Source organism: Cygnus atratus, chromosome 2, assembly GCF_013377495.2.
Source record: "Cygnus atratus isolate AKBS03 ecotype Queensland, Australia chromosome 2, CAtr_DNAZoo_HiC_assembly, whole genome shotgun sequence".
Classification (NCBI taxonomy): Eukaryota; Metazoa; Chordata; class Aves; order Anseriformes; family Anatidae; genus Cygnus; species Cygnus atratus.
This window is the reverse complement of record NC_066363.1, coordinates 123,953-145,963: the sequence shown is the minus strand read 5'-3', so window position 1 is coordinate 145,963 and position 22,011 is coordinate 123,953. Positions and strand designations below refer to the sequence as shown.

Here is a 22,011-nt window from a genome sequence, read left to right as displayed (position 1 = left end):
AGCTCTGGAGTTCCCTGGTCCTAGCCCCCGGCAGTGGTCCAAGCCCAAAGCCCCAGTGCTGGCATCACAAACTGCAAGACCTCTGTTCCCCCTCCTCCTTTGTGCCTCGTGGATTCCAGCTTTCCTCTGAACAAAGGGCCTGTTGCTCTCAGCAGAGCCCTGGAAGAACTAACAAAGGACAACAGCTTTTCTTCCATACCAAGGGTCCTTTTCGCAAGAGAAAACATTCCTTTTCTTTCCTTGCAGCAAGTCAGGACAGCACTGCAGGACCAGAGCTCTCTGGAGGCTTGGGAGCGGCTCGGCTCCAGGAGGAGAGCAGGGAGCTGTGGGATGACAGTGGCAGAGCCACAGACAGGGTCCGGCAGAGCTGGAAAGTGAAGTGAGGACTCAGCGGCTCCAGTGGTGTGCGGACCCGGCTTCTCAGGTGGTCTGGGACAGGTTCCCGAGCAACCTGGAGGGGCTGCGCAAGTTGGATCAGGTGAGACATCAGCTTTTGGGAAAGCATGGGGCTTCTTCAGGTTCTTCTGGGGAGTGGCACAGATCTCTGATGCGGCAGGGGCATTTTTGGCCAGGTGAAAGGGTAGCACAAAGCAGATGAGGCAGACAGGAGGAGTTCTGCTACCTCTGTTGGTACAGATCTGGCAGCGAGCCCTGTGCCACGTGCAGGGCACAGGGCGGACAGCAGCGCCAGCAGCAGGGTAAGGTCCCGGGGCGGCCGGTCCTGCTGGCACGGGGAGCCCTTCCCCGCTGCCTTGGGGCAGAGGCAGGGCTGTCCCTGGGCTGAAGGCAGAGCCCCTCTCCCTGGCCGGAGGCTGCCTGCAGGCGTGCTGGTGGGAGTCCATTATGCCAGCTCCATTAGAATTAGTGGGCAGTGGAAATGAACGAGCTTGTCTCTCTCCCTCTTGATGATTTTTTGATGATGTTTTAAAGACTGAGCTCCGTGAAGAGTTGCTGAGCAGAGTATGGTGCGAGCCGGCTCTGCTAATGGGTGTTAACCCCCTGACCCAGCTCCAACGCTGCCCAGCAATGAGTGCTCCAAATGAGAGCAAAATTAACGAGGGCACTTCACAGCAGCCAGGACGGGCCAGGGCCCAGCAGCATGCAGACACAACCAGTAACCGAGTCACCAAGCTGAGAGGGCTGGAGGACTTCTGCAGCAACCTTGAGGACTGCTGTGGCAGAGCAGGGAAGCCAGCAGCCCCCACCGCCACTAAGCCAGCCTTGGGAGGAAGCATCCCCTCCTGGCCAGCAGAATAGCACCGTGGGCTGGGGAAGAAACAGGAGAACCAAGATATCCTGCACGCACCGCCAGGCACCAGCACAAGGTGAAAGGAAGAGGGTAAGGGAAAAGCCCCGCCGAGGAGCCAGGTCAGGACAGAGCTCAGCTGCCCAAAGGTGCCTTCGAGCTGAGATGACCAGCAGACTGGTGGACCTGTCACTGCCATCTGCCGAAGCAGCAGAGGATGCTGGAGAGTGGAAGCAGCATGGGCAGAAGGAGACGCAGTGGCATCCCAGGAGTGTTGTGCTTACAGCTCGTGCCAAGATCCTTTGCTCTACGCTCAGTGGGAGGAAGCACAGCTTTGAGCAGAAATGGTACTTCAGGGTGGCTGAAAACACTCTAGCTTTGGTACTCAGCTGAGTGCAGGGATCTGTCCTGCTCTGCGAAGGGCTTGCACCGCACGCCGCGGGGATGCGGAACGGCCCAGCCCGGCCATCCCCCTGCAGGGACCTTGACATGGTGTCGAGCGCTTCCCATCTCCTTCCCCACGGACACGCTGCTTCTCCTGGGGTGCTGGATGGCACCTCAGGCCAGTGTGCCTCCCCGGCCACCGCACCGGGACCGTCTGGCCACATCCCTTACAGGTACCCAAGGTCCCCAGCTCTGCACCCAGGGCTGGGGCAGCACCCTCAGAGCAGAAGCAACCATCTGGAGCATGCTGCTTCCTCTCCCTCAGCAGCAGGACACAAAGCAGCTGCCTGGGGAGGACAGAGGAGATGGAGCGATGTTGCTCCAGTCGCTGTGGGAGATGCAGTGACGTACCTCACACAGCGCAGCAGGACCGTGCTTCCCCAGGCACTCCAGACACGGGGTTGCACTGCGCTCCCCACACAAGGCCCTGGTCAGGGCTTCCCCCCCCAGCCCACACGACATAGGGCAGCACTTCCCACGCCAGCAGGCTGGCAGCAGGGAGCTCTTGCCAGCCAGCACTCCAGGCACGGACAGCCTGCCCTGGCAGCCAGCTCCCCTGCTGGTTCCTGCCCCCCTCAGAGGAGACGCAGCCCTGTCCATGCTAGATGGTGCAGGATGGTGTGGGACAGTGCGAGACGGCACAGGACACCTCCCCGTGCACCCCAGCCAGAGCAGGTCCGGGAAGGAGGTGGAGGATCCCCCTCACCATCAGCGAAACAAGGCATGGCCGTACTGAGCCATGCCCTGCTTCCAGGGCAGCAATCTCCTCTTCCTCCTCCGCTCTCCCCTTGTCCCGGCCACTTCCAGTCTCTCCTCCACGCCGCCCTCTCCTCACTCCATCCATTCTCCCTTTGAGCTGGTGCAGCAGAGGCGCTTCCAGATGCCCTGGGGAGTGGGGTGGTCACCCAGGGAGGAGGCAGGGGACACTTTCAGAGTGTGGGGCAAGTGGCAAGGAACCAAGGGCTGCTCCTGCCGTCAGTGGCCCGGCTTTGCTCTCTTGCTGCTAAGTCCGTGAGGTGTCCAGAAGGCCCCCCAGCCTCGGGATGCTTGTTTGCAAGCTGCCACTGTACCACATCATTATGAGGTGTTTGGGATATCAACAAATTAGCAGGCGTCTGGGAAGAGAAGGATGCAGCACCATTCGTAAATGTCAGCTCGCTGCCTCCTCATTTTGCAGATCATTAAACCCAATATTCCTAACCTGTATTAGTGCAACGGGGACAGGCCCCCTCCACAGCGACAAGCCGCCAGGAGAGCCGCAGCAAGAACATTGCTATGGAGACCCCACAGCGCTTCTGTCCCAGTGCCCCGAGACCCAAGCTGAGCTGGCGCCTTCCCACCGCCCCCGGGCTGCCTGCCCTGCCCACGGGGCTCAGCGCGCTGGGGGCAGCAGGGCTGGGAGGGCTCTGTGCAGTGACACCCGCGCAGACGCACCAACTCAGCCGGGCAACACAGAACGCCTTCTTGGGCACCAGACGTGTGTGTGCACGTGTGCATGTGTGCAGAGCGGGGAAGGACAGCGAAGGCAGTCAAGCCAACGTAGCCAGGAAGGGACGATGCTCCTGAGGGATGCAGGGTACATTGAGGGGTCACCCCAGGGACCAGGAGCGTCATTTCTGGGTACATGCTGCAGGGTGTGCAGGCAGCACCAGCAGGGCGACGCAGCATGCGTGCGTGCTGGGGACGCCAGGAGGGAGGGCACTGACGGCATGGCTTCATGGCGCGTGTGGAGGCTTACAGCAACAGACACCGGAGTGTTACGGGTGTGCGTACAAGGGTCCCCTGGGGGGCAACACGGAGCCGTACAGGGCCCCAGGGTGCCCAGAAGGAGAGGGGCAATGGAGGCAGGGGATCGGCCATGGCCTGGCGATGCCCAGGCACAGGCTGTCTTCCTCCTGCCAGGATGGAGCAGGGGCTGTAACGAGCAGGAGTGACTTGTTAGCACTGAATTAAGAGGCTTGGCGGAAGGGAGCGCGCGGGTGACACAAGCTGTGTGGGGCAGGCGGGAGCTGAGCAATAGCAGCTGGAATCCCCAGCAATCTGCTAAGCGCAGCTCAGCCCCGCACTCCCAGCTCGCTGAGATCGGCCTCCGACAGCCCCTGACAGTTGGTATTAATCACGCACATCGCCCCAACACAACTCTTTACTGGCCATCAATTTCCCGTGGGTTTTAAAACTAAAAAACAAAGACAAAACCGCGTCGTTTGGCCGCCACTGAGAAGCACATTAAGGGGCTGTCAGCTTCTCGCCATGCACCCTGCATCACTCTTTAAGCACATGAGAAGTTCATTATCCCCGGAGCTCTGGCAGCCATGGGGATGCTGGCGTAGGGAGCGTCGCGAAGGTGCTCCTGCCGTCAGACATGCTTGGTGGCTCCTGGGCCCCCCGCCCACAAAAAGGGGCCAAAGGTGTGGGGCACAGAGGGGGCACAGCTGCAGCAGGGACCCTGGGCTTGGCTGAGCCGGGATGGGGCTCTGCTGGGGCAGCGCTGGGCTGGGCTGTGACTGCGAGCGGACCTTCCCAATGGTCCCTGCAGCCCGACGCTGCAACCCCACCGCCGGTGACGGTGACGAGCTCTTCCCTGGGGCTGCAACGTTCCCGACAGCCTGACACCACATTTGCCAGCCTGTGGGTGCTTCCTGACAGCCTGAGCCGCACTCTCGGGTTTGGTGACATCCCCGGCAGCCCAATACCACGCTTGCCATAGTTTGCTGATGCTCCCTAGCAACCTGACACTGCGCTCTCTTTAACATGCGACCATGTAAAAAAGCAACAGCTCGTTTGATTTATGATACTTCAGAACAACTAAGATTCAATTGCTCCGCACGTCCCTGGCTCTGATTACCTCCTAAATGAGATAAACTGATGGCAATTTATCCCCAGACCTCACCAAGTTTCCCAGGATGCTAACCTGAGTTGCTCATGCCCTGCACACGCAGGTTTGGGCTGGGCCCGCCTGAAGGCAGCCTGCCTGCAGCCCGAGCCGCCTGCTCCTCAGCTCTTGTGCCTGGTACAGCACCACCAACCGGGCTGCGACGGCGAGCTGAGCCTGGCACCTGCGTGGCCACGAGGTCTCCTGGCAGGAGTTTTGGTCAGCTCCTGGAGGCAGTGATCCCTGCACTGGCACGGTGCTGGGGCAGGCTCCTGGGGAGTCTAGCCGTCCCCCGGGCTGTTCCCCATGTCCCTCCCAGGGTGGCGTGCCTACCAGCACCGTCCCTGCCACAGCGTGATGAGCACCGGAGGGATGCCCGCTTGTGCCAGCCTGACCAGAGAGCACGGCAGCCCTGCTCTTTGCACAGCAGTTCTTACACCTTCACCATGTTGACAATGTGAAAGCAAAAAGCTCAGATGATCCTGCTGTGAAAAAACTGCTGGTAAATGTTCAAAAGCAGCTAAAACAGATTCAGTGAAGAATCTGACGTACTTATGGACACCAGCCCATGATGTAAGCCATCGGTCATGCTCGTGATGTGGGCATGCCTCTGCCGTGCCCTGGTGATTCCTCACAGCCACGTCCTCACCGCTCCCTTCCCATCGCCGTGCTGGAGCAGGCTCAGCAGCCCCTGCCACGTGTCCCAGCTCAGAGGCGCTGCAGGTCACTGGGCAGGTCTCCTTCCTGCTCCCCATTCTGGTGCCAGAGGCTTCTGGCAGGAGCAGTGGTTGTGTGCAAGGCCTGTGCAGTGACAAATGAAGCTAGGTAGCTGACACTTCACTGGCAAATGACGTTCCGTGTTGATAAATGTGAAGTAGTGCACATTGTAGGAAAAAAATACATTACTCCAACACATGGAAGGTTCTAAATTATCAACCCAGGACAGGGCCTGGGTATCACTGCCCAGCATGACACTGTGGTCAAGGACTGGGACAGGGAGTAACAGAAGATATTCCGATGCCCTCAGACACGTTATGTGGCATGGCATCGTCACTACGTGCAGTCTCAGTCACTCCACGACCCAAGGATACTGCCAAACAGGGAAGGAAAGCACAAGTGAGCATGTGTCTGAAGTAAAACTTCCGGTGGAATGACAGAAAAATGGGGAAGGCTGGACTGGGCAGCCAAGGCAGAGGGCAACAATCAGCTGTCCTGATTACAGGGTCTGCATCACCGCCTTATAAAAGTGTACCCGTTTGTAACTACTTTCTCAGATAAGAAACTGTGTTTAATTTTGTGTAACTTCAGATCTCAGTCTCTGCACCTTCTTATGCCACCATCAGCTGCGCCAAACGGACCCTCAGTACCAGACTTCTCTCTGGTAACACCAGTCCTTCACTTCTCAATCTTCTTCCCAGTAAGCTGAATACTTTAATGTCCATATCGTAAATACATCGATCACCCCCAACTCCATTTTGGGACCTTCTTTACAACTCTTTCCAGTATTTCCAAGCTCTCTTGTAGTACAAATTACAGGGTGAATCACAGCACTTCGGCACACTTCCTTAGTCTCATGTGCAGGCGTAAAATCATTGCACACTCTGATATCCCACTTTTCAGATATATAAAGAATATATGTCTCTCTTTTGGTCAAAGTACTGGACTGAGAACTGCTAACTGAGGACAGACTTGGGGAAGGGCAGTGAAACATTTCAAGAGTCAACATCTATCCACACTTAAAAAAGTATCAGTTTAACAACATGTAAGTACAAATCCTACTTGCTCTCCATGAGATGCTCAAGATGTCTGAATCAACCACCACGAAGGGAAAGTCTTTTCTAAAATCAGCGGTTTTCAGGTGAAGCTCAACTACAACAGAAAATACTGAACAACAGAACTGCTGAACTCCCCTGCAGATCAACACCACGATATTTCTAGGAGGGAGGACTGATGGAGAGTTGTTCTAGCACAGGAAACCTGGGCCACTGTTTACAGGCTGACCTGTGATTTGGAGCAAGATGCCAGGACAGCTGCAGCATGCTTTGTTAGATATAGGCTAGGCTCCGCTTTCTGTTTTGTTTTACAGTGGCCATTTGTTTCAAAAGCTTGTACTTAATCCCTCTCCCCATCTTTAGCCATCCCAATTAAATCCTTATTTTGGTTTACTACAAAAGCATATTGACTGCTGTGGGACACAGTGACTGAGGGTAAAATCAAATCTTAAAGCCTGAGGACCGCATTTTCCATGGAGGCTAACCATAGATGTAGGCTTTGGAGAACGTAGTTGCCAAGTTCTTCTCTACCTGGACAAATATGGATGACTTTCACAAAGCTCCCTGCCAAGCTTCAAGTCCCTCTTCAGAAACCATAGAGATACCAACATTTCTCATCAAAAAAAAAGCATTGGTAATTCTAGCATAGGCAAAGCAACATATACTTCTTCAGCTGGTTTCCTGAAGCAGATGAACTTTTCCAAAAAAACCTCAGCTTGAGGCAGGTGGGCAGCATAGGCCTTTTAAATGATGCAAGCGTGGCAAATTTACAGGCAAACAGTAACGGGCTTTTATAGCAGAAACCGTCTGTACACCTTCAGCATAGTTAAGCACACTTGAACTATGTGGTGTGCTCCCAGCTCTCCTAATACAGTTAGTAATTACTGCTACCACGAATAGTCTGTGCAGTCACAGGCACAATGGCAGTCCTGCAGGCACTGCAGGTGAGCAGCCATAGGCAGATCAAGCAGGGCTGCTTGCTTCTCCCTGCCAAAGCACGAGCCAGCTCGGACTCGGAGTGCCCCGAGCCCCACGCCCGGCAGGAGGTCTTGGTGCCCAACGCACTGAGCCGCAGAGCTGCCCGTGGGGAGCAGAGACTGCCTACCTTCTGCTGCTGTGCTGGGGCCATCGGGCCGAGTCGTCCCTGTGCTCTTTTTCCTGCGATGCTTCTTCCTGTTCGCATGCGGTGATGGAGGCGGCTCCAGCTTCGGGCTGGCAACGTTGGAAATGTTCGGGCTGGAGCTGAGAGAATCGGCGGTGCCGTTAGCTGGGGACAAAGACAAAGAAAGTCATGTACAGCAAGACAGGGGCAGCCCGCTCCTTCCAGAGACAATCAGGTGTCCTGGAGACAGTGCCAGTGCTCTGCTGGGCTCAAAACCACACAGCCCCATGAGGCAGGGCAGGAGCCACACACAGCCCTACTGCAGGAGCAGCTCCAGCAGCCGGCCCAGCTCGGGGCCAGCAGGGTCCCTGTGCAGGGTCGGCCTGGAGATGCTCTGCACAGGGACTCATCTGGGAGGGTCAAGACGGGGACAGCGCTGGCACCTATGTGGCCGGGGCAGGCCCCACAGGGGCAGCCTGACAGGGCATGCCAGCCAGCGCATCCCCCTGCGTGCACGGCGCAGCGGCAGCATCCTCGCTGGGCGATGCCTGCGTTCTGGGAAGGGACAGTCCGGGAGGTGCTCTCGGCCCTCCCAGGTGCAGACCGCGGTCCCGGGACTCACGCCACCGCTGTGGGAGCACCGGTCCCCCCAGCACCGCTCCGCCAGACGGGGTGACTGGGGTTGCCACACTCAGGAACCTAAGCATGATGGTCTCAATAGGCTTCCGATACGGAGCTGAAGAAGCTGCATCCCCAGCAGCAACGCACCAAATTTATCCTCAATCATACTGTTCCTTACAATTAATAGCAGAATTAGAAACAATCAGGGAGCTGCCTAATTACTGTCAATTAGAGCGCGCTAATCAAGCTCCGATCACACACACACACGCTGCCGCTGCACTCACCATTAAATGTCAAATTTCATTAGAGACCAGCAACAAAATCAAAAGCCTGACATTCAATTTCAGCAGCACACACAGCGCAGGCTTCCAATCAGCATAAAAATGCAGACTCCGGGGAAGGCAACGAGGCGCAGGAGCCCTTGCTGCACTGTTAACCCTCTCCGAAATACACTCCTGTCTCTCCAGCATCCACCCACCCCCAGGGCATGTCTGGACACCCTGCTCCCATCCCGCCTCTGTCCTGGGCAGCTCTCTACAATAACCTGGCATCTCCCATCAAGTCCCAACCTCCCATCTCCACTTTTGATGGCACCTGAAAGGAAGAAAGCAATCACGGTGGCTAACAAGGGCAGCACCCTCCAGCAGCGGGGACTGCCTGTGACTTGGCAAGCCCTTTTGCCACTCCAGCCTTGCCTCCGTTCTCTGTTTTGAGCCCAGTTCAGCCAGGCTGGCTCCCAGGGACTTGGTTCATCTCGCTACAGTGAGATGAAAGCCCAGCAGCGGGGCAGAGAGGGCTACAGACAGCAGCCAGGAGCTGCCCCATGCACAGGTCTGGTGTGCAGCCACTGCCCCCCTCACATGGCTGGGAGAGGACGTGGTATCAGAGCTTTTCCATCTCTGGTTTCTACTGGATTTGACACACACTATCAGGGTGCTTCTGTTATTTATCCACAGGGAAATAGCTCACCCTTGACAATTAAGAGAGAGAAATCTAATAAAATCAGACTTCATTTTATAAATATGTATTACTGATGCTGTTCAGCAGGACTATGTGTAGAGCAGGTGTGAGGCACCTTCATCTCCCAGCCTGGATGTCAAAGGGGACCTGATCTTTCTTGTCTGAGGCTACCCGTGGTGCATCCAGCCTGACTCTGCTGCCCACCTGCTCATAACACCCCTGGGCCAAATTGTACACCACTGGCACCCTGCCCCCCCTCCAGGCTTCACATGAAGGTCCTTCTGCAGCTTCCACTAATGCGCCTGCAGGCTGCAACGAGCCTGACATCTCCCACGTCCCTGCTCTTCTTACAGCCCAGCAGCTGAAGCCAAAATGCTGGGGGCTGGGGGCTTCTGGGGCCCGCCGCAGGGGAAGGGGCAGAAGGTGAAACATGCACCCTCCAGATCAGAAATGGATCTCTCCCCAGCAGGACAGCAGTGAGCTCCGCCAACTCACCCAAGGGTTTCCAGGCACCCATCTCACCACGGGAACCCCTCTGTGTGCACAAGCGGCACCCTTCTGGTTCCTCTCTCCGAACCAGTTGGCCTTATGGGCAGCCCTGGGTCCCCCCAGGTGGGCTGCAGAGGCTGCCCGATAAAGGACAAACAAGGACTGCGCCAGGGCACGTCTGCGCTGACCTGTACAGCCATCTTCCATCAGCTTGCCAAGGTGCGAGAGGAGGAGGCAGCACATCTCTAGGAGCAGGCAGCCCACACCCTCTGCATGCACCCAAGGGTCTCAGAAACCTCTTTGACTCTGAGCAGAAAAGCGTTCCACAGCCTGCCCTGCTGCTGGGAGCTGGAAATCCAGTGGAGAGGTTGGGCTTGGGCTGTGCAGACCCTGCGACACATGGGTGCAAGGGGCACGAGGTGGCTCAGCGGCGTGTGCCAGGCACGCTGCTCAGCTCGGCCCAACGCTGCACACAGGACACACCACCTGCCCCCCAAAATGCTCCACCCCTCACAGCCAGCAGAGCCAGCAGCCTGCTGGGCGCGCAGCCCAGGGCAGGGCAAGAGCCCAGGGACCACTCACTGCTCTCCGTGCCCTGGGGTCGGGGCTCGCTGCAGGGCTCTGCCGGGCCCCAGCCCCTCCTTGACGCCCCCCGAGTTCTGCAGAGAGGAGGCTGGCGCTGAGATGGAGGCTTTCCCTGCCGGTGTGCCAGAGACAGAGTCACGAGCTGTGAGCAGACGCCAACGCTGCCCCAGGAGGTTCCCAGGACAGCTGGGCACGTCGCTCCTCATACGTGTGGCCCCTTCAGCACAGCTCACCCAGTGACATCCCCGGATGGCTAACACACAGCAGGGCAGGGCGAGACTGGCTCTGGGGCGCAGCGGGACCCATGGAGAGCGGTCAAGCGGCCACCAGAGCTCAAGACACAATTAGCACGAGTTGACATTTCACCCCTCTGCATCACGGGAAGAGCTGGCAGCATCTCAGCTCCGTGTGTGCCCGTCAGTGGCTGCTTTGCATGAAATAGGCAGGGTGCTCTGGGGACGGGGAGCAGAGGCTGGCTCGCTATTCTCTGACACCCCAGAGGGAGCCAGGGCGAGCAGAACGCAGAGCGCAGCCCTGCCGGGGCCCTGCCGCGGGGCTGCGGGGGGAGCACAAGGGCTGCCAGGAGGAGCAGCCCTGCAGCCCTGGCCTGGGGCCATCCGGGCGGAGGCTTGGCTGTCCGGAAGGGCCGTGCCACAGAATTCACCTGTGCAAAGGCAGCGTGTGCGCCGACAGCAGCACTGCCCGTCCGCTCCTGTGCAGCACGGCTGACCTGCGGCGGCGGCTCAGGGGCACTCCCGGCAGCCCTCACGAGAGGCGGCTGCCACCTGCGTGCACGGCTCCCGCAGCGGGGCGTGGGGCTCAGGCCGTGGGGTGCCCCGTGCCCCTCGCCCGGGGGGGACTGCCCGGGGGGGATGTACCATGTACCCGTTCCCAGAGCAGCGCACGGAGCAGCACCTCCCGTGCCCCACTCCTCTGGCGCGGGAGGAGCGGCGGCTGCCCGGCTGCGCCCTGTGTCCGAGGCGAGGGGCGGGGGGGCTGCCGGCACATTAATGCTCAGAGCTGCGCCCTTCCGCTCCCGTCGCCTGCGCTGCCCCATCAGCAGTAACAGTCTGATTAATTCGCTTCCAGCAGGGAGCTGATGGGGCCAATGATGGAGCCGCTGCATCAGGCGCGCTGAAATTGATAGTTTTTCACAGTTACAAATGAGGAGCCTCCTCAGCTGCAAATGGCGCCCGCACAGTCGGACTCCGGTAATGATCATAAAGAGGCTCTCTTTAAACTGCGAAAGCCCCTGGGACCGAGCGGGGGGGCGGCTGCCGCGCTAATGAGAACTACAAGGGGCGAGCAGGCATGGAAATGGCTCCTCCACTCTTGATGTGCATTTAACTGCTTTTTTAGTGCGGCGGCAGAGCCAGGAACGAAGGAGTGATGAATGCAGCACAAAAGCATTTATTTTCCAATTCGGCAAAGTGGCTACGTTGGGAAATGTATGAATTATTTTAATTCACTCAACTGTCCTGAAACATCACAGAGAGCGAGTGAGCGTGGGGGGAGGGGGCGGGACGCGCTCAGTGTGTGCACAAGAGACAGGAATTACTCCTATTCGTTCAACTGCCCCAAAACCTGGCAGAGGGGGATGCTGACGAGGAGCAGAGATAGGGGAAAGCAATGGTTTCTCCTTGCACTGTGAGTCAAGAGGGGGGCAGGCAAAGGAAAGTAGTCAGAGCAGTCCTGCCATGAAGGAGAGGTCCTTGCTTCACCATGCCCTGCAGGAGAGCTTCTCCTTCCAGCCTGGACACTGCCAGCTGACCCTCATGATGGTGGGACCGTCCCAGCAAGCACCCAAAGGCTGCATCTGACACCCCTGCACAACTCCTGGGCTCAGGACTGCCCCCTGTCCCCAAAACAACCCTCCCCACCTGCTGCAGCTGAGGGGAACGGGGCCAGAAGTGCTACTTACAGGGGTTGGGGCAGCTGCCGGGGATAGCCACGGCCTCGTTCCACTGGTCCGCGCTGGAGACGGAGTACGAGCGCTGGTGCATGCCGTCAGGCTTTGAGCTGAAGCCCACCAGGTTGATGCCGCTGATGGAGCGCTCTGAGTGCAGGGAGGTGCTGCTGGTGGAGTGGGGAGCACCTGCAAGAGAGCCACGAGGTTAGCACAGACCAGCTGCTGTTCTGAAGCACGATGGAAGAAGGCATAGCTGTCCTGTACCTGACGTGACACGACCCCAGGTGGCCCTGCGTGACGATAGGCTCTGTCTGGCTCATCTCCACCAAGTGGTGCCAGTACATCACCCCCAGAGGCGACAAGGGCACTGCCCAGCACACAGCACTCCTCAGAGGGACACCCAAACCAGCGGTTCCCACCTCAGCACGCTGGGACGTGCAGCCAGGCATCCTGGCGCGTAGCCTCCCCCTCCAGCCAGGTTTTGCAGTTGGAGTTCACAGTGTGCTTGCAATCTCCACCATAGCCTCAGGCACCTGGACAAACACAAGCCCACCCCACAGCCCATGTGCCCATCCTCTCTCAACTTCACTGCCTGCATGTCCCTAGAAAAAACACTGCCTTGCTGGAGGCATCAGGAGTGAATGGAAAATCTCACGGAGGACATCAAAGGGACAAGCAGGGGAGCAGACATCTGTAGGGATCGTACATGGGAGCACCTCTTCCCACTGGCTAGAAACCCCGTGAGCTGCAGCTCAGGAGCTTGAACCCCCAGGAAAGGAATGTTTTGGGGACTACAGGCAGCCACGGAAGACAAGATCACTCATAGATTCAAAATGGGTCAAATGTTTCAGGATTACAACATCCACAATTTCCAAGGTATTATACAGTTACTCCTGCTGTTGAGGCTGCAGGCAATCTGTCTGGGAGGAAGACTCTGCCCCAGGGGGATTAATCCAAACCTGCCAACTGCAAGCACTTTCCTACACCTTCACCCCGCCTTCCACATTCAGCTCCAGCCACTGCCAGAACAAGCGCTCTGGGAGCTTGGGGCGAGCAAACCGTCCCTTTCCCTGTGCTGACGCTACCTGTCCTCCTCCCATGCCTCCCACCCCAGCCCTTGTGGCTACGGGTGAGGCCAGGACGTGCTGAGCAGCCTTGGCTGCGGAGCCCAGCGGGTGAGGAGAGCCCGCAGCCCGCCTGCTGCCACCAGACCGGTATTTAAATGGGGAGGAGCCATGGGGAGCCACAGGAGCAGGCTGGAGAGCAGCGGATGAATCCTTGCGTGAGCAGATCCCTAGCTGGATCTGCTACAGCCAGGGTAGCTCATTCTACCAAGCCTTTGTCATGTAAAGTCAGCTTCGTTTTGTCCTCCAGCACCTCAGGGCAGGACCTTCCAAAAAGAGCAGAGCACTGTAAATTCCCCATGTGCTGCCCTAGGTTTTGTACAAGAAGTTATGTTTCCGTTATGTTACGCTATTGTACAAGAAGTTATGTTTTCTGCCAATTCCACGAAAACCTAAAAAACGTGACAGTCATCAGTGCTAGAGCGCTGCCTGAGGCTGCAGAGCACCTGGAACTTCAGCTCGAGAGGCCCAGATCTCCCTTCACGGCGGGCACTGGCTGCGCTGGGTGGCCAGGGCACAGGCTGAAGGCGGGGTGACCCGGGACCGCAGCGCTGCTGCCACGCGTGCCCTTCGGTCACCGCACGCAGGGCAGGGCAGGTGCTCCTGCCCTCCTCTCCAGCACTCCCCGCTGCACGGCGCGGGGGCTGCCCGCCCGCCGGGGCTCCCACTGCCCTGCCGGGGGTCCCACAGCCCTGTCGGGGGTCCCACTGCCCCGCCAGGGGTCCCACTGCCCCGCCAGGGGTCCCACAGCCCTGTCGGGGGTCCCACTGCCCTGCCGGGGGTCCCACCGCCCCGCCAGGGGTCCCACAGCCCTGTCGGGGGTCCCACTGCCCCGCCAGGGGTCCCACCGCCCCACCAGGGGTCCCACAGCCCTGTCGGGGGTTCCACTGCCCCGCCAGGGGTCCCACCGCCCCGTGGCGCTGGCGTGAGGCCGTGGGGCTGGGTGCCCGCAGCCCCGAGCCACCCAAGTGCGGTGCTGCCGGCCTGCCCGCCTCCAGCCCCGCTGCTGCACGCTCCCCCTCCCTCCCTTGTTCAGCGCCACAGAAACACGTGTAAAACCATGACACTGACTTTGCCTCTAATTAGCCCTTAATTTACAAGACACACTCGGAAGGGTAATTAGCTGGCGCTCTGCTCCTGACTGCCGCATCCATCTCCTCTTGCCTCCTCGTGGGAGGGAGCCTGCTGCCACTGGAGCAGGGACAAGGCTGCTCTCCTGGGACCAGGAGGAGCTGGGTCCTGGGAACCAGGCTGCTGGGACGGGCTGGGCTGGGCTGGGACAGGAAGAGGAAGAAGGGAGGGGAGGGGAGGGGAGGGGAGGGACAGGCTGCCCCATATTTCAGACAGTGCTGGCCACCCCTGTGCCAGGCTGCACGCAGCACAACGTGTGCATTGCACAACCAGGGAGGGGAGGGAGGCAAACATCAGGGATGCAGCAGAGGGAAGAACCCTGCAGAGCCCTGGTGTGCCCAGATTTGCTCCTTGAGCACCGGGAGCGCTCCCCACCTGCAGGCACATGCCCTTCCACGCAGCACTGGGCTCACAGTGCCCCTGTCCTGACCACAGCCAGGGACATGTCACCCACTGCCATGGCCAAGCCACCCTCCAAACACATCCCATGGTGGGTGAGGACAGGCATAGAAAAGAGCGCTGACAGTGGGGAGTGCGCAGCTTTCCAGCGGCCACCCCTGAGCAAACCACGTTGCTGGGGCAAGCAGCCACAGCTGCGGTGCCAAGCCCGCAGGACACAAAGCGCGTGCAGATGAAGACACGTGGGAAACCCAACGATGCGCCCAGAACCCGCACCGCGCGGGCACCCAGCATCAGACTCCCAGATCCGCTGCCTGCCTTGCCAGCAGCATGTGTCACGAAGGCGCAAAGCTAATTTGAAAATTTAATTTTAAGATGACACGGTGCTGCTATGACTTCCAGGTACAGCATCCATCAAGCTCTGCAGTCTCTGCAGGAGATTCCTGAGCTTTTCACCAGGTGCCTGGACTCACCCAGCTGCAGAGGGCTGTCCTCACAGCTCGGCTGCTCGCTCGGTTTGCTGACCACTCGGCTGCCAAACTCCAGCTTGTCTCAAGGATCTGCAAGTAGGTCCCAGCAAGCCTAGAGCTCTCCAAAATCACACTCTTTGAAAGTGACACCACCAGCAGTTGCATGACAAGCTCCTTTTAAATCAGCCAAGCAAAGTGAAAGGTAAATAAAAGTGCTACATGTAAAATACTAACCACCTCTCTGAGCCAAAGTCCCGGGAACTGAACTCTCCATGACCCTGCCTACAGTCCCTCAAGCAACGCTCTTCCAATCACTGTTTCCTCAAAATTCAAAAAAAAAAAAAAAAAAAAAGCCTAATTGATGACATAGCAGTAAATGGAAAATGACCTAAAAACTGAACATCATTTTTCACAGTGTGGAGCATGGCAGATGGGCAGCCTCAGTAAAACATTAATTCAGTACAAACTGGAAATTCTTCATTAAGGTGCAGATGCACGGAGAACTGAGGGAAGGTGAGTTAGCACAAATGGGTGCTGTCAGTTGCGAAGGAGATATTTGCAGAGTCACTCGAGGACCTTTGGACAAATCTCATTTCATTTTTTCAACAGTGATTTGGCAAAATAATACACAAGTTCTGGTGAAATTTGCTGGTGACATTATGTTGGAAGCACTCCCAGGACCAAGGAGATGAGGATATAATGCAGGATTTTGAAAAGCGAGCTAACAAAAACACAACAAAATTTATTTAGTACAAAGTGCAGAGATATGCACCCCAGAACTAACGGGCCTGATTCATAAAAGCCTAGGGAAATATGTACTGGTTTCCATGGGATTTGTATCACAACTCAGTGGCAAGAACATCTGCGCTGGTCTGTGGCTCCTGACTGACACCACTAGAGCAGGAAGAATTCTGCGAGCACCACCTACACCTCACCTAGATCCTCATGTACAACCTACCACCTTGGGAAAAAAATAATTCAAGCTGCAACAGGTACAAACAGCAAATGTGACTTCCCATTCCTTCTAACTCTTGTAGCCTACCTGCCCACATCCTACATCCTGCTGTCCTGAACTGCCACAGACCGCCAGCAGTAACAGCACAAAATGGACGGACACACTAAGTCACTTATTTTTTAATAGGAGTAACACTGAAATACCTACAATCTTGATAGCCTCGTTCAGGAAAGGACGACGTACTTATCTTCCTTGAAATACAACATGAGCAGCACTCAAGAAACCAAGCTGTGACATACCAGCTCCACCTCCACCACTGTCCAACGCCTACTTCTGAGCAAGCTCACAGCGAGGCCAGATCACAGCATCACAGAACTGTTGAGGTTGTCAGGGCCCTCTGGGTCCCTCTGGTCCCAGCCGTGCTCCAGCAGCCCCCGGAGCTGGTGCCCAGCCCCACGGGCAGGCGCTGCTGGAGCTGTGCAGGGAGCAGCCCCCAGCCCCTCTCGGGGCAGCCTGGGCCAGGGCTCCGGCACCCGCCCAGCACGGACGTGCTGCTGGGGGGCAGGGGGAGCCTCCCGGGCTCCAGGCTGGGCCCGGGGCCGCTGGGCCTGGCCCTGGGCACCGCTGGGCAGAGCCCGGCTCCGGCCTCTCGGCACCTCCCTGCGGGTGCTGCCGGCCACGGCCGGGATCCCCCGGAGCCTCCTCTGCTCCAGGCTGAGCAGCCCCAGCTCTCCCGGCCTCTCCTCACAGCAGAGGGGCTCCGGGCCCTGCGGCATCTTCCTGGCCCCGCACCGGGCTCTCCCCAGCGCGTCCAGCTCCCTCCTGGGCCGCGGGCCCAGCACCGGACCCCGCACCCCAGGGGTGTCTCACCAGCACGGGCAGAGGGGCAGGGTCCCCTCCCTCCACCTGCTGGCAGTGCTTGGCCCCAGGCAGCCCGGGGCTCCCTCAGCCTTCCTTGCCCAAAGGCCCATCGCTGGCTCATGTCAGCATGTACCATGAAATCTGAAGGCACAGACCTCTGACCCGGTCACTGCTGTCTGCAGAGAGCTTCACTCTGTTCCTGTGCTGCAGCTATGTTCTGGCCCTGCACAATTAGTCATGGATGGGGTCATCATTTTTGCCTAAGCAGGAGACTAGGCCTCATCCTGTGGATATAGCTTGGCCTCAGTTCTGTGCACGTTCATCATGTCTCAGCTGGATTATCCCAATGTGCTATTTATCTGTGTGTGAAGTCACCACTAGCACTAGCTGATGCCATGGTGGCAGCTGTTTTTGGCCATTTCTGTAGCGAAGTCAGGAGGCTGGCCGGACACCTCATCTTAGCTCAGACTGCTGATATGTTCTTCTGTTTCCAGAAACACAAACCCGCTGATCCCCCGACACCCCCACCCAGAGACAAGGGCACGGTCGGACAGTTGCCTGTGGTTATGTTTATGGGAGGACCGACAGGCTCTCCCACGTCAGCACTGCTCTCCTGAGCTGACATGATGAATGACGTCTGGCTGCTGCATGCGGGACAGGGTTTGTTTGGGGGGCCTGGGTGTGGTACAAAGTTAAAGCGGCACGAGCAGGGCAGCAGTTTGGGAAGTCCCCCTTGCTCTATGGCCAAGTACAGCACAGGCCTTGGCCCCGCTCTGGCGCAGGGAGAGGGATGCCTCCTCCACACACGACAAAGAGGCTGCTTTGTGGCAGAGGATGCAGGCCATAAGGTATGAGATGGTGATGGAGATGTCCCAGGGAGGTCACCCTGACGCTGAGCAAACCTCACTTTCTTTTGTACTGCAATAGGCTAATAGCACTCACAGCACACCACAGCGTGGTGCTAGGAGCTATCTGCCAAACCCTGTCCGAAAGACCCAACCGTTACCACTTCCCATTAAACAAAACTTTAAGGTACTTGTTGCCAAGTGATCATCATTTATCCTCCCTAAAAGCTAGAATTACTTAAAGTCACACACATGTAATGACTCTCAAGCATTCTGTTGGCGTCCGCAGCCAGAGCACGTCCCAGAGCCTCCCCAAAAGCCACGTGCGTGGTACAGCCGCAGAAGCCCTGGACTCCAGCTCCCAAGCAGCGGGCTGGATGGATACCCACCTCCAGCTGGTGGGAAACTCCTCAGTTCCTTGAGACCAACTGGTTCTTGAGGGGAAGCAAAAGCCAATGAGCCTAGTTAGGCTGCCTGCCTGTGAAATCCCTGCTGGTAAGAACATAATTCACCACTTCCCATCAATGGGCGGTCAGCTGCCACGCGCGCAGGAATGCAGCTATCCTGGGAGCACCCCACGGCTGCCTTTCCCAAAGCTGCCCCCACCCCTCCAGTGCACATCCAGAGCCAGAAGCATCCACATCAGGTTGGTTTTGTGAACCACACACTACATGCTGCTTTGCTGGACATACTCTGTTTCTTCCTCTTGAACTATTCCTACCAGTAACAAGACCAAAATACAGACACATCATTTGAAAGACACAACAGCAAGTTCTTCTTGGGAGGTGGCCACAACGCCAAGCAAGCACCTAGACAGCCCCACAAGCCTGGTGGGATATGATCTGGGATGACAGATGTCCCTCCCAGTTCTGCCAACAGCGAATGTCTGTGTGAAATCACTGATCCAAACTGCAGGCAACTGAGGTTTCCCAGCCCTGCTTCTTAGCAAGGCCATCAGGATCTGCCAGCTTGCACACAGTGGGAGCCATTGCCTTTCACTGGGCCTCACAGATGCTCTGACACAAGCGGAATCTCCCTCCTTTCTTAGCAAAGTCTTTGGAGAGCACATTTTTGGACATATGCATGTGGTAAGTGGTTATGTAACAGCCAGCTCCGACCAGCGCTGTCCTGTGGTGGGACCAGCCGCCAGGAGAAACAGCTCTGCACAGTCCAGACGCCTCTGTGAGGACCTCACAGGCATGTGAGATCAGCCACGGCACCTCACGCTGACACACAAAACTCATCTTTGGTTCAGATGGTGGCTGACTCCGTGTGCAGTCAGCAGGAACCCAGCAAACTGGAGAAGCCTGCAAGCAGGAATTAGTTGTGGCTGCTCCCCAAGCCCCTCGGACCCCAGGAGCACTCCATCAGCAGGGGAACGGCGGGCAGCTGCGGCAGCTCAGTCCTGCTCCAGCCTGCGCCCTGCCCACACCAAGTGCCCAGCCGCAGCACGCAGAGCCTGCTGGAGCACGCCCAGGTACACGTGGGCACCCAGTGAACCCAGCCTGGGCAGCAACCGCACAGCACTGGGCAGCGCGGTCAGAAACAGCCAGGAGCAGACCTCAGCTGCCTGATCTCTTCTGCATAGCGTAAAATTGCATCATGAGTCTTCCATTAATTTACTCCTACAACATATCTTTTAGAAAATCTTCTCATCTTGATTATGATATTGTCAGTGACAGAGAAATCACAGTAACTCTTGATAAGTTGTTCCGATGGTTAATTACTCACACTGTTAAAATTTGCACCTTATTTCTAGTCTGAATCGTCTTGCTTCAGCTATCAGTCATCGGATCTTGGTATATTTTTATCTAATAAAGAGCTCTCTATTATCAAATTTTTGTTTCTATATAGGTACTTACAAACAGTGTTGAAATAATCTCTTAACCTTTTCACTGATAAACTAAGCAAATAGAGCTCCTTGTTTTTTTCATTACAAGGTGCATTTTCCAAGCATTTCATTGTTTTTACTGACATTCTAAGCCTTTTCCAACCTATTGGTTTCAACCTCATACTGTGAACACCCAAAATCCATGAACTTTAGCCCTCTAGAAGCCCTCCCAATCCCCAAATATACAGTCACAATAAACATTTGAGAAAGACCTTGACCAGATTTTCTAAATTTCCTGAATTAAATAATTCACACTTGCTGATTCAAACATGTCTAAATCTCCTACCTGCTGTTTAATTTGCTTCCTAATTACAGTTGGAATATGAAGAATTCATCATTCTGTGATAAGATACATCATCTTGCCTCTTCCCACATACCAAACAGAAGTGTTTACTGAATGTGGTGCTTTTTTCTTTATTACATGTTCTATTATCTCCATATAGTAATGAACCAACACTGGTTTTAGGATTCATTAGTTCCTAATAAACTTGAAAAAAACTTTTCACTGTTTTTAACTCTGCTGGTTACTTTTCTTGTAACCCCTTGTGCAACCACCATAGTGTACGCTCCTGTAATCAGCAAAGAAGAGGGAAGGTGAGCTGAGAGAAGAGTTTCAAACACTAAACCCATCACTTATATTCATACGTTATTTAAGGTCTCCATGGAACATGCAAAAGATGAAGATTAAGAAGCTGGTAAGGCATGAACAGCAACTATTCTCATGATGCATGAGCTAAAAAATACCATAGCAGCCATCGCAATATTGAGGACAGGGCAGCCACTTCAGCAGAGGCCCACCAAGCACAGAGAAGCGTCAAGTCCAAACACATCTGGCAGGGGAGAAAGAGGCTCTGCTGCATTTCCACGCTGCACCTCTGAGATCAGAACAGGACAAAGCACACGGAGGACACAGGAGCTGCTTTGAGCTCAACATTTGGGTCTGTGCTGGAGGTGGAACCAAAATGCAAGGTTTATCTTTTTGCAACTAAAATGGCTATGGGAGAGAAGGAAAGCAAGCTTTCCCTCTAGGAGAAAAGCAGCAAAGAAAACAAACTCAGGCAAAAGTCCCCACTCCAAGAAGCTCTTAGATGTGGTATGCAGTGTCAGCTTTCCCATCAGCTGAGGCACTGATAACCCCGTGGAGAAACAGGGTGGAGAGCTGCACACAACTGTGGGTTTACTGGTATTCTCATCTCATTGGTGACTTTGTTTCTGTGTTCTTAATGAAGAGCCCGATTTGCCAAATGTATCTAACCTCTTCCTAAATCCAACTGCTACTAAACGTAGTCTGGGAAGCTGGCCGGCACAAGGTGCGCAACTTCTCTGCAAGCAATGAACCCAAATAAAATGGTGAAACAAACCTTTTGTGTGGCTGTAACCAGAGCAAGTCTGGGAACGTCAGGAGCTGGAATGCTTCCCACAAAGCCAAAAGGGTCACTTCGAGGGCTGCTCATAATTAATCACTTGTGGCGGATGTTAATCTGCAGAGCTCTGGCAAAGGGCTAAATGGCAGGAAAGCCTCTACCCGTGGTTCCAGCTGGCCATGCAGGACCACACTTGTGTTATCAATTATCTACCTACTGCAGCTTCCAACTTCTACTCAATGCCTATTGAGATTACTTTATTATACTGTTACTTTTATTGCTTTTTATATACATGCATATACAGATACACAGATGTATGAAATATTTTAGCACAACACAGTTTGTTCCCTTCCACTTGCTTTTGTTCCTGTGCAGTCTGTCACTATCTGGACAGAGGAAGAGTGAATAGTTCACATCTCCTCTTAACCTAGATTAATATGTTTTTAAGCAGTGCAGCCTTTCTTTAAACTTTTTGGTAAATGTAAAATGTTCTTTTAAAACTCCTAATTATGCTCCACATTTTTTCTCTTTAAGTTCTTTCTCCCAAATGATCTGGCTCATAATTGCTTTCAGGGTTGTGAAATTGGCTCAGATATATATTTTTTGCGTGCATGCATGTATCTCTGTGTGTGTCCACGTGTTCAATGCTCTTTATTTCTGATTTTGAATTCTACTTTGCCTGAACACAGTACAACAAAGTCAAGGGTTACATGTACCTAAGTCACTACAGATTTTTAGTTTTGTGATTTGTTCTCCCTGCCTGCTTAGATAAGGGTAACTACAGCATTTTCCACAGGGGCTGCACTGTTTCTTTGAATCTGCGGGATTCAGAAAAGCTGAGGAGCCTCTAATGTTGCTTGCCCAAGTCCTCCAGTGAGTATCACCATGATAATGTAATTTACTCTACAACATGTTTTAGGGAAATTCTTCAGAAACTGTTTCTGAGACAAACAAACCAAAGAGCTGGGAAT

General features: G+C 55.6%; 1 protein-coding gene across 2 annotated transcripts in view; it reads right to left on the bottom strand.

The window, feature by feature from the left end:
- AGAP3 (ArfGAP with GTPase domain, ankyrin repeat and PH domain 3) overlaps positions 1 to 22,011 on the bottom strand; it is a 141,966-nt gene that overhangs the window by 8,637 nt on the left and 111,318 nt on the right. For both annotated transcript variants that reach the window (XM_035554284.1, XM_050709275.1), the window contains exons 12-13: positions 12,013 to 12,186; positions 7,440 to 7,601 (exon numbers count right to left, since the gene is read on the bottom strand). In XM_035554284.1, the coding sequence (XP_035410177.1) occupies positions 7,440 to 7,601; positions 12,013 to 12,186 (336 nt within the window). The remainder of the gene's footprint in view (positions 1 to 7,439; positions 7,602 to 12,012; positions 12,187 to 22,011) is intronic.